The 18,530-nt window shown below is 43.4% G+C and overlaps 1 protein-coding gene across 1 annotated transcript; it reads left to right on the forward strand.

Moving 5' to 3' along the window:
* The first annotated feature begins 6,375 nt into the window (after positions 1-6,375).
* NEK2 (NIMA related kinase 2) lies at positions 6,376-18,070 on the forward strand. Its single transcript, XM_060010012.1, has 8 exons — positions 6,376-6,471; positions 7,648-7,865; positions 8,135-8,375; positions 10,460-10,542; positions 11,287-11,413; positions 12,458-12,677; positions 14,103-14,228; positions 17,007-18,070. Exons 1-8 carry the CDS (start codon positions 6,376-6,378, stop codon positions 17,231-17,233), a joined length of 1,338 nt encoding a protein of 445 aa, XP_059865995.1. The 3' UTR covers positions 17,234-18,070.
* The last annotated feature ends 460 nt before the right edge of the window (positions 18,071-18,530 follow it).

Below are 18,530 nucleotides of genomic sequence, written 5' to 3' on the forward strand. Positions count from 1 at the left end.
ATGACTGGTCACTGGTCACCGTAACAGGCTGTCGCTGCAGGATTTCCTTTCTGCCTCTGCCCCGGGGTGTCCTCCCTAACGAAAGGCAGCAGCACGGAGGTGACCCTCTAGCTGGGCTTTGTTAAAGGATTAGCGCGGAAAAGCAACACAAAGGGCGCGGGGCTCTTGCGGACTGAATCCAGACTCAAGTCGCCTGCTGATGGGAGGCACCTGGGAGCTCGTGGAGGTCCCTATAGTGGAACAGGCCCGAGCCGGTGTCTTTGAGTTCTGCCTCCTAAAAGTCGAAATGAAAGTTCCTCCTCTGACTTCTTTCCAAACCCTCCTCACTAAGCAAACGCAGCCTCTCCCAAGGTCTCCGTGGGTTGCATTCAGGTCGCCGTGGCCACCGTGCTGGCAGTGGCTGGCAGCAGCTGGGAACCTGGGGCAGGCGTTGGCTGTGAGGAACCACTCGCTCCTCTGGGTGACATGTCATGAGTGTGTTACGTGACGTCAGCTGCAGGCTGGTATCATGGGAGTGGTGACAATGAGGGTGGAAATGCCTCGGGGAGAGGTCACTCATTCTCCAGGGGCACAGGACCAAGGTGCAAACAAACAGAAAGGCCGGGCCCGCAGCTGCTCTGGAAGGCTGTGCGGGGCTGTCCACACACACACACTGTGTTGCCCGCCCTCCCCATCTGGTCCAGCGGCAACCCCCGCAGGCTGGTCTCTGCCCCACTCCACTTGCAAATGCTCTCAGGGAGGTCACCTGTGCTCTCCAAATCCAGTTTTCATTTCTGCCCATCCTTTCTGTGCTCTTTTTGCAACATCCGGCCCCGTGGACTACTCCCACATTCTTAAAACGATCTCCTCTATTGGAACCTGGGTTAGAGATTATTTCCATATTGCCTTCTACCCCTCTGGTCATGTTTCTTGGTCTCTTTTGCTGACTTTTCTTCCTTTACAGCCAGTATAACCTCCAGGCTCCCTTCTCTGCCACTCTTGGGGCATATTCATCCCCACACCTGGCTTCTGTCACCACCTACTTCCAGTTCTCTGGCTCCAGCCTAGACTACTCTGTTGAGACTCTGCATCCAGCTGCCCACTGGCCAGTCCCCCCATAGGCCTGTGGGCTCATCATGCTCTCAGTATCCCCCACCCCAACCTGCTCCTGCTTCAGCATCGTCTCCTGCAGTGGAGGACACCGCCATCCATCTGGTCACTCAAGCCAGGAGTGTTGTCCTCCCGACTTCCCCTACATAGGGTTGCTCACCGTATCTCATCTAATCTACCACCCAAACGGTTCTAGACTCCCTCCTTCTCCTCCATTGCCCCATTTCAGCTGATATCATTTCCTCCTGAGTTGTTACCATAACCTCTCGTAACATATTCCTGTCCTCCCACGTTCATTCTCTATCTTGTTACTGGGGGATCTTTCTAGAGCACAGCCTGGTAATATTCGTCTGCTCAAAGCTTCCACTGTGACTCCATCACCTTCAGAAGATTGCCTCAACTCCTGGGTCATCCTGCTTACCTAACTGGCTGTCTCACGAGGTAACCACAGGCAGCCTTTGGTCCGCTAACCTGCAGGCCCCGGCATGCCTTCATGTTTTCACCCACAGTCCCCTCTCTCCTAATTCTAATTCATCCTTTAGATGTAGTTCAGGGGTCACCTCCCCCAGGAACACTTGCCCTGACCTGCACTCCCTGCCATTCCTATCAGAACCTGGCTCCTCCCTCTGGGTTCCTTTGACATTTAGGTAAAGCTCTTGCAGAGAGATTATCACACTGAATAGGGATAGCTGATTTACACGTCTCACCTTTCCAGGGGAACCTCTTTGAGGGCAAGTGCTGATCTTTTATCTTTCTATCTCCAGCACCTGTCACTGTGTCTGTTACTCAATAAATGTTGCTGATAAAAGTCAAGAATGAAGAGGATGTTGAGAAAGCTAATGCAGACGTAGCTTCTTAATAAAAGCTGTTATCTGGGGTCAAACCAAGGGCTAAGCAAACCAGCTTTCTGGCTCTGATAGCAGTTCCGGTGACTTTTCAGGAGGAGGGTTTGCAGTTTTCAGTTTTCATGTGAAGCTGGAAGGATCATTAAAGGTCATCACATTTAAAACCCTCATTTTACAGGGAGGTGAAGTGGATTCCCTTGGTCATACAGTTCATCAAAACAGAACTAGCCAAACCTGGGTCCCTAGACCTCATGCTCACTGCTCCTACAATTTCACTGTGCTGTCCCCTGAAGGGAAAATTAGGAGTGTTCTCTAAAAGCTCCTGAAGTCCCTTGGATACACATTACGGCTTCAGCATCTGTGATTCGTTCTAACTTTCTTCTTAACCAATTTATATTATCAATATTCTTAGAGATTTGACAATATATATCCTGAATATACAAATATCATTTGAAAACCATAAAATTTGTGGGTGGCTCTTTGTCTGAAAGTTTATCCTTGTATTGAACAGAAGTCAACCTTTCCCTAACTTGTACCCTTGGGTGCTAGCATGATACTATCCCTCTTTAAAATGTGACAGAGCTAGAACTAACCACAATGTGGTCTCAAAGAAAAATTTCTTATCATCCTCTTCCATCAGCTGCCTGCCATTAAACCCAAAGCTGTCTCTTAGCTTCATCTTGTCCTTCTGTTTAGATCAAGTGGTGGGTCGCTATTAGGGTCAGTCTCCATAACACCTCATTCTTTCCTCTAGAACATGGTTATTTATTGAGCACATACTATGTCGTGCACCTTCCTTTAACATCTTTTAGCTCCTATTCTCTCTAAAGAATCTCTCTCTCTTTTATTTCTAGAAATCTTTATTAAGCACTTTAAAGAATTTCCATAATCCATGACTTCAAATGTTTCCAAGTAACTGTGGAGATAAGACACACAAACATCTTTTCTGAGATTTGACATGCTAAATATACAAATCTCGAAGTGACCTCTCAGGACAGGTCTGGGGGTGGGCTGGTGCAGACGTACTGACTCCTCGTCTATCATGCGGTGATTTACAGCCCTCTAGTGGGTCTTTAATGCAACATATAAAGGGAAGCCGAGGGCAATGGAGTATGATGGCTCATTTGTTTGTTCCTTCGCTGGTACATTCTTTCAATGTACAAATGCCAACTGAGTGCCTACTACGTTCCAGGCATGTTTTAGGTGATGGAGATACTGCAGTGAACAAAAGAAACAACAAAAATATCACCTGCATTAGTTACTTAAGACGAAGAAAACAGTGAGTAGAACAAGTCTGGACAAAGCTCGAGTATGAGTTTGGACACGTTAAGTTGGAGGTGCCCATTAGTCTTCCAAGGAGCTTCTTTTAAAAATGTGTTGGTGTCTTTGGGAACACCTGTAGAGCACTTGTGAGCAGAACACACAGACATAGTGCAAATAATCTCTTTATTTGAGATTTCACCAAATTTAAATTAAAACTGACAACAATCAGCATATTTAGCAAGAAAATTGTGAAGACACTGAATCAGACCCTGGGTATGGGAGCCTGGTTATAGACAAGTTCAAGCCTTGGTCCCACCCTTATGGAGCTGGTCATCTCTTAGTTCTCTCTTTCAATGTAGTCTTTGTAGTCTTCTCCATTTCTGTCTCAGTTCTTTGTTTTCTTAATTCTAGTAGAATTTGTAATGGTTGCATCTCTCTGTCTCCTTGGTACATCTACTGTCTCCACCTCCAAGACTGCACGTCAGTCCCACTCACTGGGGTATCTTCAGCACCTGGCGGGGCCTCGATTTATAGTTGTTGAAGGATGAGTTTTCGATTTAATAGGTCAGGTAAGATAGATATACATGAGCAGCAAGTAATTCAGACTATTATATGGCACATCCTAAATGAGTAAAGAACACAGTTAATTGCTCATTTAGGAGGTCACCGTGGGTTGAGGGCAGCCAGGGAAATTTTCAGGGAAGGAACTGGGCTTGAGCTGAGTCTTAAAGGATGGGTGGAATATGAAGGAAGGAGGGAGGAAGTGATGGGGGAAGAGGTATTTCCTCTAAAGTGTTCCTGATCGACCTCCACATGTTCCTCAGCCACCAATGTCCCTTTTTTCTCAGCGTCTAGGCTGTCCTGCCCCTCACTCCCACCCAATGATATGGGCTAACTTTGGCATGTTTTTAGGGTTTGTCATGCCATACCCATGTCACTCTTTACCATCTCTGTCTCTTTTCTAATGAACACTCAGCATATGAATTCCTATCATTATATCTGGCACATAAAAAGTGCTCAATAAATATTTGCTGAATGAACATATGTGCCTAGGAGCCACTCTCCATACTCTTGGGATGGCTCTTTACCCAGTATTTAGTCTCTGCCACAGGGCTGGAGGCTATCGAAACGTGAGTACTTGAGGGCTCATCCCAATTCTTACATGATTATTAATAAGCTGCTTTCTCATATTTTCATTTAACAAAGATTTTTTGCATGCCTGTTTTATTACAGGGCTTATGCTAGCTACAAGGAATTTGAAGTTGAGCCACTGTGAGATCCATATAAACGAATAATGATAAATAACAAGTTAAGGTGGACTTATGTACAAAGTGGTTCATGAACGCTATAGATGGAGGAATTGCTTGTTCTAGGATGCTAGGAAAGGCTTTCCAGAGTACAGGAGAGAAAGTTGGCACTGAGTCTTGAAAGACAAGTTGTGTCCTCTAGACAGACATGATCAGGGGTAGGGGAGTGGATAAGGGAGTGGGATGGACAGTATTCCAGACAAATGGAGTAACAGGTGCAAAGGTGGTGGTGGTAGGAGGGAACTGAGAAAGTGTGCCGGGTTTGGAGAATTGGGGCAAAGCATCAGAGCATAAGAATGGCCAGAGAGAAGGTGCAGGGTTGGATTTGAGGTGGGCCAGCGAAAGAGCTCCAGGGATGTCAATCTTTAAGAGGTACTAAAATAAAAAAATATAAAGCCAATTAACTGAGCCACTTGTGGCTCCTTACATAACTTTTGAAAACTAAACTGGTTCCATTCCCTTGAGGTAAGACAGTGCCCTTGAACGTTACTTTAAAAATCTCCTGGCTGGCAATTCCAATTATGTTATATTCAGTGCAGGTAATAAATTCCTTATTTTTAACATAAAGAGGTTTGTAATTCTTATTAATAGGAAATCAAGTTACTTTCAATCCCATGCTGATCAGATATTTAAAGAAAATTGACCTATTTATGCATTGCCAAATTATTAGCCTTCTTGTAAAGTACTCCTCCACCTTTGGATGGAGGTCTCCAGGTCCCCTCTCCCAGGTAAAAGTGGGACTGTTCCATCTGGCTGGGCGAGCTGAAAGTGTTTGTCTCTGTGCATGCCCAGAAAAGGCTGCATTCAATGAAGTATTGTCAATCAACTATGTGCTTGGCACCCCTTATAACCTATTTGGTAGTCTTTGCTAAAAAAAAAAAAAATTTGTAGGAGTCTTAAAGGTAAACCTCTCTCTGCCTTAGAGCCACCATATTCTCCTGGGTATTCCAAAACATCAGGGACTTCCATATTGCACCGAGGTTTTGTACACATCCTCTGCATGTTAAACAGGCCTCTAAGTTTGGTGTTCAAAGATATAGTCTCTCTATGAGGACTACATCCTAAAGTCATGTGTGAACTTTAAATCATTACTATGAGTATCCACTGTTTTTGCATTTATTCTTCTCTTCCTGGATGTTGGAACTAAGCAAATACTATAACCTTCCTGTGCTTCCATTTCCTCATCGGAAATAACGCCAATTCCTGCTTTATTACTTTACAATACATGTAAAGTGCTTGTCCCGCAAGCACTGTACACAGTCCCGCAGCACTGTCAGCACTTATTTGCGCACCCTCAGGGAGAGACAGTCCTTTTCATTTCTGTACTCAGTTCTCACCCAGACTTTAGCGTGACCCTGCCCCGGGCTCAGGGTACAGGAACCTGAGAGAGGAGGGCGCGTACAGAGAATGGGTTGCGTGAGAGGTCAGAGTGCAAAGGCAGCTGGTTGAGGCAGTGAGCAGAAAAGTCTGAAGAGAGGTCTCTGGACTTCGGTTGCCTTGGCGACCTCAGCCAGAGGAACAGGGTGGCGGGGAACCGCCTGGCACTGCGGCTTTCTGTGCCCCGCCCTCTCTTTGGTTTTAGCTCCGCCCCTTTCTCCCGAGACGTCGGAAGCAGACGCCGACACCGACGCTGACGCGGTTGCCTAGCGATACACTTTTCCCAAGATGCCCAGGGTGTTGTGTTCTCCTTAGCCAATCAGAGAGGCGAAGCGGCCTTACCGCAGGCCAATAGACTGCGAGGCGGGGGCCCGCGACGGTTAAACTGGGCTGGAGACTGGGGCGGCCTGGCGCTGTGGCTTGAGGTCTCCGACTCAGTGGCTGCATATCCGCGACGGTGGTGCGACGTTCAGGTGTCCTGCGCGGGTCTGGCCATGCCGACTCGGGCGGAGGACTACGAGGTGCTGTACACCATTGGCACGGGCTCCTACGGCCGCTGCCAGAAGATCCGGAGGAAGAGCGATGGCAAGGTGAGCGCGGGCTTGGTGCCTGTCTCCGCCCCCGCCGCGGTTGTACAAACTGCGGGGGGCGCGCCCTCTGCCGCCGAAGGGAAGCGAGGGGCCTGGGGCTGTGCGTCTGGAAGGCAGGGTGCTCAGAAGAGTTAGCCATCTCCCCTCAGGTCTGTGTCGGTCCTGGGTCTCTCAAGGGATGGGAAACTGTGTCCCTTTTTCCTTTTTATTTTTTATTTTTCATTTGTGAATCTGTTCTTAATCTTTAAATAAAATTAATAGAATGTGTCAAATAGAATATTGTCAAATACATAACACCGCTTTGCTATTTACATGAGATTGCGCATTTTTATATATTTATGTTATATGTATATATATTTTTTCCATCTTTTTTCCTTTCTCTTCCATTTTCTTCCTTTTTCCCAATTTGACCTGCTAAGGGCCTTCAGTTGGTGACAGCTAGCTGACTCCTGAGCTGTTTTTTTTTTGCGGTACGCGGGCCTCTCACTGTTGTGGCCTCTCCCGTCGCGGAGCACAGGCTCCGGACGCTCAGGCTCAGCGGCCATGGCTCACTGGCCCAGCCACTCCGCGGCATGTGGGATCCTCCCGGACTGGGGTACGAACCCGTGTCTCCTGCATCGGCAGGCGGACTCCCAACCACTGCGCCACCAGGGAAGCCCTCCTGAGCTGTTTTTAGAGAAGAGCCCTCTCGGTCATGACCATCAGCACCTCGAACTTTTATGTCTTGTAGTCAGAATTCATTTAAAATACCCATTATTCGGATTGTTGGATTCAGATTTCCCAAGGTGTGTAGGTCGACTTTACACAAAGCAACAATGGAGAGGAAATTGGCTCTGACGGAAGGACCTTTACTAAGTTCTCTTACCTTGGAAATCTTGACTTGGAATGTTCGAGGACTTTGACTACCTCTACCCCAGCTTTGACCAGCTTTGACTAAGCAACGGAGGTTAGGGGGTTGGGGGAGGTCTAATGTACCTCGTCACTCTCTGTTGCATCATTTACTGCTGAAAAATTAGGGGAAGATTATGGAAGTAAACTCAGGGGTCCTTAGGTTCATTGAACTACATTAGATGATGTCACTGTATGATCTACTTACTAGAGAAGTAATTTTTAAAAGTTTTTAAAAAGGTTTTGAGTATAATGAGTTTATTTGTACCTTGGAAATTTTTATTTCAGATCTTAGTTTGGAAGGAACTGGACTATGGCTCCATGACAGAAGCTGAGAAACACATGCTTGTTTCTGAAGTGAATTTACTTCGTGAGCTGAAGCATCCAAATATCGTCCGATACTATGATAGAATTATTGACCGAACCAACACAACACTGTACATTGTAATGGAATATTGTGAAGGAGGGGACCTGGCTAGTGCAATTACAAAGGGGACCAAGGAAAGGTAAAATCTCTTAAATGGGCCTAGTTTTGCTTCTGTTAAGCATCCTGTATTAGGATCAGGGACAGAGTACTTAGTAATGCGGAAGAGTCTTCTGGTGTTTGTTTGGTGGGTCCACGGTACTTTAGAAAATACTTGGTACGTCAGCACCCATATTTCATATCAATTTATTTCCCTATGTGTACACTTTGAAAACTAGATAATTCACATCATCCCATCTTTGTTATGGTTTTATTCAGAAGTTATAGGCTATATAACTGCTTTGATTTCAGACAATACTTGGATGAAGAGTTTGTTCTTCGAGTGATGACTCAGTTGACTCTGGCCCTAAAGGAATGTCACAGACGAAGTGATGGTGGTCATACTGTGCTGCATCGGGATCTGAAACCAGCCAATGTTTTCCTGGATGGCAAGCAAAACGTTAAGCTTGGAGACTTTGGGTTAGCTAGGATATTAAACCACGATACGAGTTTTGCAAAAACATTTGTTGGCACACCTTATTATATGTCTCCTGTAAGTATTTCAGAATTTAGATGCTTTTTAAACATCTTAATGCTAAACACTCAACTTTTTGTTTGTTTAGTAATATCCAATAGCCAAGAATTAACAATACTGTTTTATTTTAAATTTATATTTTTCCAAATGGACCACCAGACCATTAAGTTCCTGTATTAGCAATATAAATCAAGCTTTCACTGAATGACTACCAAGTGCTAAGCTCTGGGATCACAAAGATGAGATAGGTTTTGTCTCTGCCCTCAAGAGCAGCACTTCCCAAAGTGCCGTAGGTCCTGGACACCAGCTGGAACTCATCTGGGGTGATCGTTTAAAATGCAGAGTCCTGAGCCCCAAATCCAGTGAATTTGGATCTCTGGACAGGTCTTTGCACTCATCTTCTTTTTTCTTTGTTTGTCCTCCACCACTTTTTATTTTGGACTTTGTATTTTAACAGACCTTCTAGGTGATTCTTGTGCATGGAGATTCAGGACCCAGAAGGCTCACTCACTTCTGACAACATATTTTTGCAGTGTTAACTTTTTGTACTTATTCCTTTTTTATTGCCTTTTCCTACAGTGCAGCTGCAGAGTCCACCCATTTACCTGTTTCCTCAGTTGCTGAATATTTTGTTTCCAAAATGTCTCACCATTCTAAAGAGCACTGCTATGCATGTCTTTGTATGAATTATTCTTTCTTCCTTTTTGGTTATTTCCTTGGTGTTTAGCTCTCGAAATGACATTTCTGGGTCAAAGGGTATGAACTGTTTATGGCTCTCTAGTGACTTTTGAAAAGCTTGAATCAATAAGTGATAGCACCAAAGTGTTGTATATGAAAGATGAGCAGATAAAGATGGAGAGAGATTTATTTTTTTAGCTGTTCACAAACATTTTCAGGATTTTCTCAGTCTTTTTTAGTTATGTTAACCAATCTGACTACAATATAAAACGTTGTAAATTAGTGATTTTTTTTTTTTTGCGGTACATGGGCCTCTCACTGCCATGGCCTCTCCCGTTGCGGAGCACAGGCTCCGGACGTGCAGGCTCAGCAGCCATGGCTTACGGGCCCAGCCGCTCCGCAGCATGTGGGATCCTCCCGGACCGGGGCACGAACCCGCGTCCCCTGCATTGGCAGGCGGACTCTCAACCACTGGGCCACCAGGGAAGCCCAGTGATTTTGTTTTTGACTCAGATTAGACATGGCCAGAGCAGTGTCGTTTTCTCACTGGATCAGATTCCAAACAGAAAGCCTTTGATATAAAGGAAAATTATCCAGAGGTGGTTCTTGGAAAAATTGAAACCTGCACAATTCTTTTGTTCCTGTTCCCCCCTGCCCTTGTAAATAGATCAGTTTAGCCTTCCCTATGGGATTGTCAGGAAGTGGCACCAGACTCCCCTGTTGGACTTTAAATTACTAAGAAGACTTCTGAAGATTTCAGTACAGTACTTGCCTCTGTGCCCTCTGTTGAGAATAAGAGCCATGGTGGACTGTTGTTACTGTACGTGTGGAAGAAAGGCAAACAATTAAAATAGGAAGTGAGAATATTACTTACTACTGTGGTATATAAGTGGACTAAGGGAAAAATATATAAATGAATAATTCAATTAGCCATTTATGTCTATATTCATTTAAATGTGGGCTAGATGTTATTCTAGAATTTTCTGTGGTTCTTTTAAAATGGAGTTTCTAGATTATGAATTCTTTGAGGGTAGAGGGTAGAGCTATCTCATGTTCACCTTTAACTTGCCAGTGCCTTGCCTGTAGTAACATAATAAATATTTGCGAATGAAAAATAAGTGAATGAATTATATATGACAAAGTATATTAGGATAAGATCATTGCCTTTTTTCCATTATAAATTTGAATATAAAGTACCATCTTTTTGTTGTTATGATACAAGATCTAATCAGCCTTTTGTATTTGAAATTTTTGTTATAGATATAAAATATTTATAATATAAAATTTGTTCCCTTCTTTTCCTTGAGTGAATATTACCAAACTTTAAGGTTCCATTTTTGTCCCGGGACTAATTTTATAAGTTTTAAAACAAAATGAACTTTAAACTCCTATTTTCTTACCTTTTGTTTTTTTCCCCCCTTAAGGAACAAATGAATCACATGTCCTACAATGAGAAGTCAGATATCTGGTCACTAGGTTGCTTGCTGTATGAACTGTGTGCATTAATGTAAGTACAATGAAGACAGATTTTTAGTCTGAGGTTTACACTTAGAGAGATTTGTCACCTTTCACCAGGTTCAGCTTTTTGAGCATCCATGCACATTCAAGTCTGAAAGAATCATACGGTGGGTTAAAATTAAGGTAGATGGACAGGTTAAAAAAAATTATTTACAAATTAGTAATATAATCCCTGAGGCTGGATCTAGACTTGTTCAAGCTTCTAACCTGGTTAGATGTTTCTCTGTTAGACTGAGCTTAGCTCAAGGGGAGAGCATATAGGTCAAACCTGTGGAAGAAATGAAATAAAGATCTAGAGAAGCAGTCTAGGGTTTGGACAGGAAAGAGTTCTGATTCTTTCCCTTTTTTCTTTCTGTTTTTTCCCTTCTAAAGTATTCTGTAGAGCAGTGGTTCTCAACCAGCGAAGGGGAATTTTGCCCCCCAGTTTTGCCTCCCATGGGACATTTGACAATGGCTGGAGACATTTTAGTTGTCACAACTAGGGATAGCTACTGGCATCTAATGGACAGAGGTCAGTGATGCTGCAAAACATACTAAACAATGCACAGGACAGTCCCCATAACAGAATCATATGGCTCCAAATGTCAGTAGTGCCAAGGTTGGGAAACTTAGCTACAGAAGAAGATCCTAGAAGTAGAAGCATAAATACAAACTGGACCTTAAACTCTGCTTTTGGTTTGCTTCTTCTTATATATTTTCATTTTTACATTTAAAAAAAATTTTTTTTCCCCAGGCCTCCATTTACAGCTTTCAACCAGAAAGAACTAGCTGGGAAGATCAGAGAAGGCAAATTCAGGCGAATTCCATATCGTTACTCTGATGAATTAAATGACATTATTACAAGGATGTTAAATTTAAAGGTAAAGTTTATAAGATGCTATACTGTATGTTTCCATCTCTCAGCTAAGTTTTGCAGTGTATGCTCTCGTGGAGCAATGAGTCTAAAGAAACATTAAATATATTTCTTTAGCTAAATCTACTGTTACCACGAGTGAAAACATGTATCCTTGGCACATTGCAGGCCTGCCTTCTGTGCTTTCTTTGTGTCTCCTCCCACTCTGCCATGCTAACAGATGGTTGGTAGCAAGGAGAGATTGCAATAAGGATCCAAATCCTCAGTTCCCCTTGTCCTTGCCTACCTCAAAGTGGCAGGTGGTACAGGAAGGGGCCAGGAATAATACCTTATTACTCTGCCTCTAGCTCTGAGAGATTTAGAGATCATTAGAGATGGGAATCGTGGGGGAGGGCTGACTAAAAAGAGTAGAGGGGAAATAAAGAGATTATGTAGAAAAAAATCTGGCAGTGGGACGGGGAGGGAGATGTCCTAGGGATCGGGCTGTGTAAGAATAGAGTTAAATGCTGTGGGAGTTCAAAGAGAAGGAAAGATGCAGGTGAAGTAACAGGATTGAAGGTCGGTGAGAGAGCACCCTGCTTAATGTAGTTTGGAGATGCAAGGGCAGTACGTGCCCTGAAACAGACCGACCCTAGCAACGCTACCCAGCACAGCACAGGGATTGAGCCTTCTTAGGTTAAAAGGGGAACAAAGGTAAGTTAAAATCTGCATTACTTTGTGGACCCAGAACCTCATGAGTTAAAGCCACCAGTGAACTTATTTTTCAGGTGTTTAAGACCCATGTGTGTGTGTTGGGGCGGGGGGAATGGGCAAAATGGGCGAAGGGGGTCAGTTGCATGGTGATGGATGGTAACTGAACCTGTGGTGGTGATCACTCTGTAGTATATACAGATGTTGAACTATAATGCTGCACAAGTAAAAAAAACAAACCATCTGTAAAGGAGTCCTTTCTTTTGCCTTGGAAATGTATGCTGTTTTCAATGTAACTGCTCTTTCAGGATGAGTAGTCCATTATGTAGTGTGCCTGTAACACCGAATATTTTTTTCCCAGGATTACCATCGACCTTCTGTTGAAGAAATTCTTGAGAATCCTTTGATAGCAGACTTGGTTGCAGAAGAGCAAAGGAGAAATCCTGAGAGAAGAGGGCGGCGATTAGGAGAACCAGGAAAGTTGCAGGACTCCAGCCCTGTATTGAGTGAGCTGAAACTGAAGGAAATACAGTTACAGGAGCGGGAGCGAGCCCTCAGAGCAAGGGAAGAAAACCTGGAGCGTAAGTCTGAGTGGGGGTGAAGCACAGAGAGCTCCAGGAAGCTTATTCTAATGTATGTGAAAATCCATCTGAACAGAGGATCTCATGTCTGTGTTCTATTAGAACGTTTTTATAAATACTTGCGAAACCAAGATATGCACATCAAGCTTGCTGCACCTTCATGTTGAGCCTCTTTCTCTGAGATCAGCTGTTGTCGTCACATTGTTGGGCCGTAACTGTGACAGCCCAGCCCTGGGCTGTAGAGTCACTCTTTTCTTTATCTTTCTTAATATATGGACCCTGAGGTTTCCCATTGTAAAGAAGGTCTTAGAATTTGCCAGCGCTTCTCCCTTCTGATACGCTGCTCCAACACAGCCCGGGTCTGAAATCCTACAGTGTGTAAGACTAGATGTATTTGGGCAGTTCCACAGAGCATGTGGGTACAAGATACTTAAATACTCTGATGGGTATTGACGGACTGGGTGCTAATGAGTTTTTGATGTTGAAACTCTGTCTACTCCACTAAAGTGAGAGCTGCTACCCAGGTTTTAGGATTCTGCAAGGCAGCAGCAGCAGTGCAGCTCTGCATTTTGACATCGAGGGATGAGACGGGCTGCGACTGTCTCCTTCCCCCCTCATGGCTCACCCAATCTCGCTTCTGCAGCTCAATGCCGATGCAGACTTCATAAGTGTTTTTCTATTTAAACGTACTTACAAAGCATCTAAATGCGTTTGTTAATGTTTTACTTCCTAATGATAATTGTCTAGTACTGTGAGATACGCTGTCTGTGGGAGGTACAGCCTGTGCTTACCTGAAAATCTTTGTCTCTTCTGTCAAAAGAATTCTTTAAAAAAAAAAAAAAACCCACAAAAAAGAAACAACCAAAAGCTTTTCATTAAAACTTTCCCCAGTGTTTTGTAATTTCACAAAGCAGCTGAAATCTGAACTCTCTGAATGCTGGGCCATGAATAAATAATAGCCTTTGTTAGTACCACCTAACTGAGCTGTGGTTTTTTCCCTTCTATTTGGGTGCTGTCATTCACCCAGAGCGAGAAGGGTTTGTACCGCAGCCGGGTAACGCCCGGAAAATGAACTGTTGCCCCTTCTCCGTGGAGAGCAGGGATGGCAGTAGCTCTTTGTTTTCCCCCATGAGTTATTCCCACAAATCACAACCCTTTGGTTGTGAAGCTGACTTTGTCCTTGTGCTTAAGCCAGTCCTTAGGAGAAAACCTAAGACAACAAACAACATACTAACCACACAGCATTATGAAACGGGAACAGTCCGGTTGGCTGGAGTATACAGTAGGAAACCCTTCACAAAACATGACTCATCAGAGGTCAGGCTGTTAGCCTTAGCGATAAGGAAAAGCGGTAAGATTACCAAATGTGAACTGTTTATGCCACTTGTTAATTTCTTTCTTTCTCGTTCCATTCCCTTCTTAAAGAGAAGGAACGTGAGCTTTGTGTTCGTGAGAGACTGGCAGAGAACAAGCTGGCCAGAGCAGAAAGTCTGTTGAGGAATTACAGCCTGCTGAAGGACCAGAAGTTCCTGTCTCTGGCGGGTGGTCCAGGTATGAGAACCAGCTCAGAGAACAGAAGTTGGTGCCACAAATGAGGAAACGGGCACCAGCGTTGCCCCGAAGGTGGCTTTGGCAGCCCTTTAAATTTCCAGAGTGTTGAATTTTATGATGGAGTGAATTGAATATATGCATTTCAGTGGAGATAAAAATTGTGTTTTAGCAATGACTGACTTAACTGTGATCAGAGACATGAGGCAATGAGTCAGGGTGATTTCATCTTCGGTTTTATTTGCTTTATCAAACTGTGTTCAGTATTTGATATTTATTTTTAAAAACTAGGTCATTTTATAGAAATGCTGTGCCTTTCAGATTTTTCTCTGGGTATATTTTCAAAACTCTACATTTCTCTCCATTTTCAAGTGAAAATCCTAGCATTTTACTATTACCACACGACCAACTCATATTTGCCACATCCTTCATAGAAAGTATGGCTTAAAAGGCGTGATAAGCCAGCTGTAGAATAGGCCATTACTTTTGGATCTTTGCTAAGACCCGTTCCAATTGAAACGTGTATGTCAAAGTGTGACTGCTTAATACCTGCGTATGCTCTGTAATAAGTGAGGGAAACAAATGAAACCAGTGATGGAAGTAAATCTCTTTTTTCTCAATATCGCTATCTACCATTTCAGTGTTTTTATAATATTTATTTCAGCTTCTCTTAGATTCCACACTGCCATCCATAAAGATAAACTAGACTTAGATCATGATTACTGTGATAGAGTGAGGAGGAATTTTTATCTGGGTAAGCGTCATGCATCAAGCCCGTTGCCGAGAACTATATGGAAGGTCCTGTTGGGGACGGCTCTCCCAGTTAAAGAGTTTATTTACATCTTGCCCTGAGAGTCTTTGAGCAAAGGGTGAGAAGAGCTGGCAAAGGATGATGTGTTTCACTTCGTAGGACACGTAGGTAGAAGAATCTACCGGTATGCGAATCATGGCAAAGACTTAAAATGAGCTGTGGGAATGGTGTCCAATGTGGGTAGGAGGTGTTTTAAAGTACTGAGCATGTCAGAGCCCTAAGAAAAGCAACAAAGCGGTGGGGAGGGGGTGCCCTTGTGAACTCAAGACAGTTGGAAATATCCTCTCCCCATCCTTGGGCTATAAAATTCAGACATGAGGAAAACAAATAAATTGAGATCATCACAGTAAGCAACAGCATCTTTTTAAAAGCTCTACTTAGTCTATTTAATGAAATACTAATTCTTTTTTTAAACACTTTCTTATAAAACTGTCTTATTAGTAGGATTTACAGTTTACACTGTCTGTTTACAAATGTATAGGTGTTTGTGGTAATAAAGGTGGATCTATTTGAAACAATGGAGTTGAGGCCTAAAAGCAATCTCCTAAAATGCTTTGCAGAGAAGCCATGTATGAAATAGGAAGTTGGGACAGTCAGAGGGCAGCCTGCTCCTCCCTCAGGGCGTCTCCATTTCTTTGGACTGGAACGTTCATCTCTAGCTAGTCACGTGACTTCTTACTTCCTCACTCTCATCAGGTCTCTGCTCAGAAGTCACCTTATTATGCAACTTCATCACTGCCAACACCCCCAGCACCTCTGTCTCCCTCTCTCCGTGTTCATTTCCTTCACAGCACATACCATCCTCAAATATTCCTCATATGGGCTTGTTTATTTGTTTATGGTCTATCTCCTCCTACCACAATAGGGCCTTTGGTCCACAACGACCCATACAGTGAGCTCAGTAAATATTTGAACGTATTTCCTTTAAATGAACTCAAAGGAAAAACAAAAAGGTTTTAGAATTCAAACCTTCAAGTCCCCGACCCCCAGATAGTTGTCAGTTCCTAATAGTGTAGCCACTGTAAGTAGATTATTATTTTTTTCATGTTAAAAGAACAGTTCCCTCACTGTTAACTCGATTTACTTTTACCATGCTGAATCTTGCTTAGGTTCTTTTTGGAAGAAGTTTCTGGTCAGTTAAGCCGCTTTAAAATGTGTTCTTAAGTATTTAGCCAAAACTGTAGGTGCTCGCTGTGAAGACGAGCTTCTGCTTCCGTACTTTTCTGGAAGTAATGTGTTCTAGGTAGAATGACACTTGCTTTCAAGCATAGAGATAAATAACATTGGTTTCCAGAAGTTTTATATTGTGGCCCATAATCCTCAGTGCATTTAACCTTAAGAGGAATGTTGATTGTGAGAGAATAAAACATAGGTTCCTTGATTTTTGGCTACAGATTAAAAGGCTGATTGATTTCTGCCAACCTCATGCCCCTAACCTGTTAAAAAAGAGACAACAGATCCAAAATGGAGTCACTGGTCACCAAATGTCACCAAATCAGGACTTAATACCTAACTTACTGGCAGTTTCAGCCTCTCTCAGGAATGGAATCTTAAACCAGTTAATCTGGAATTACCTGGTCAGCACTAGTGAGGTCATCTGCCTGATAGACCCCTGCTGTCCCCTAAAGGACGGTGACCTTGCCACAGACAATCCCCCCTTTGCTGGTGTAACTTCCTGGTCCTGCCCCCTTCTACCTATAAAAGCCTTTCCTTTTGTACAGCTCCTTAAAACTCCTTTCTGTCTTCTGGATGGGATGCTGCCCGATTTATGAATCGTTGAATAAAGCCAGTAAGACCTTTAATGTTTGCTCAGTTGAATTTTGTTTAACACTCCTATCCCAGAGAGAATAAACAGGTACCCAGATTTCACATGCAAACTGACAATAAATATTTTGGTAAGTTTGATAAGTATGGAGGAGTTCATCTCCTGTTCATGAAACTCAAAAACCTTTTTCTTTTTTTTTCTAAAGAACTTTTTGATCTTACATCCTCGATAACGAAGAAGAAAGTTCATTTCAGTGGGGAGAGTAAGGAGAATGTCATGAGGAGTGAGAATTCTGAGAATCAGCTCACCTTCAAATCCAAGTGCAAGGACCTGAAAAAAAGGCTTCATGCTGCTCAGCTTCGCGCTCAAGCCCTGTCAGACATTGAGAAAACTTACCAACTGAAAAGCAGGCAGATCCTGGGCATGCGCTAGCCTGACCCAGAGACACAGACCTGTGTACAGTGTTTAATGTTGCCAGCCCTTTCGCGATGGGTATTCTACTGCTGTAGCCTGTATACTTGGTTCTGCGAGCCGTGCCTTTTCTGTAGTAAGCAGGGTGGTTTGGTATTACTCTTGCTGTTTTTCAGCAAGAATTGTACCAATGGGGCTTCCCTGGTGGTGCAGTGGTTGAGAGTCCACCTGCTGATGCAGGGGACGCGGGTTCATGCCCCAGTCCGGGAAGATCCCGCGGCTGGGCCCGTGAGCCATGGCCGCTGAGCCTGCGCATCCGGAGCCTGTGCTCCACAGCAGGAGAGGCCACAACACTGAGAGGCCCGCGTACTGCAAAAAAAAAAAAAAAAAAAAGGTATTGTAAAGAACGCTTCATAGAAAGAAGAACGCTTTCTTGGCCAGTTGGGTTTTTAATCCTGTGTGTGATTACTACTGGAACATGAAATGTTATATTCTATATGTTGGGGTGGGGAAATAATATTAGAAAAAGATATTTACCCAGGAGCAGCACTTAGAAGTTTTAAGGGACTGAAGTGGTGTGCTTACAATTGTCACGTCTAGAGTTAAAATTTAAGTCTGAGGCTTTAAATGTTCTTGAGCTTAGAGAAAACCTAATTGGATATAGATTGGTCACTAATACCTTGACATCTCGCTTATAAATATCCCCTTGCTCTGTAGTTTAAATCTGTCACCTTTTGTGAAAATCCATCACTATGATGTCTCCACTCTTTTTCTTTCCCTTTTTATCCTGTTTAACAGTATGTGAGCTGTCTGTCATTTACCCACTCTTTTTTCACTAAATAAAAGAATTCTTTAGTTTTCCTGTATTCATGTCGCCTGTATTTGTTGATCTTAGTTGGAGGGAGTCTGTGTTTGTGATATTTAGGCATTGGAGGGTAGGGAAGAGAATGTGATGCTCGCAAGAGCTATACGGCACTTTACTACCCATCTCATTTGTCCATCTAAGCCAGTGGTTCTTACGGGGGCAGTTTTGCCCCCCAGGGTATATTTGCAATGTCTGGAGATATTTTTAACTGTTATGATTGGAGGAAGGGTGCTACTGGCATCTCTTGGGTAGAGGCCAGAGATGCTGCTAAACATCCTATAGTGCACAGGACGGCCCTCACAACTAAATGTCAGAGTACCACTCTTGAGAATCCTGATCTCAGCTGAGACTTGTTGGAATATACCCCACCCTTGAAGGAAACTTATTTTGGTTTTGATGGATTTTTTTTACATGTCTGACTTTTAATATGAATTAGCAGTCCTTGCTGTGCCC

This window comes from Delphinus delphis, chromosome 1, assembly GCF_949987515.2.
Source record: "Delphinus delphis chromosome 1, mDelDel1.2, whole genome shotgun sequence".
In the NCBI taxonomy this organism is placed as follows: domain Eukaryota; kingdom Metazoa; phylum Chordata; class Mammalia; order Artiodactyla; family Delphinidae; genus Delphinus; species Delphinus delphis.

What these genes read in the sequence shown, in the direction of transcription:
- NEK2 (XM_060010012.1), top strand. Translation starts at nt 6,376, where the DNA reads ATGCCGACTCGGGCGGAGGACTACGAGGTGCTGTACACCATTGGCACG. An exon ending in GGAGGAAGAGCGATGGCAAG is followed by an intron (nt 6,472 to 7,647) that starts GTGAGCGCGGGC and finishes TTTTTATTTCAG; the next exon opens with ATCTTAGTTTGGAAGGAACT. An exon ending in ACAAAGGGGACCAAGGAAAG is followed by an intron (nt 7,866 to 8,134) that starts GTAAAATCTCTT and finishes CTTTGATTTCAG; the next exon opens with ACAATACTTGGATGAAGAGT.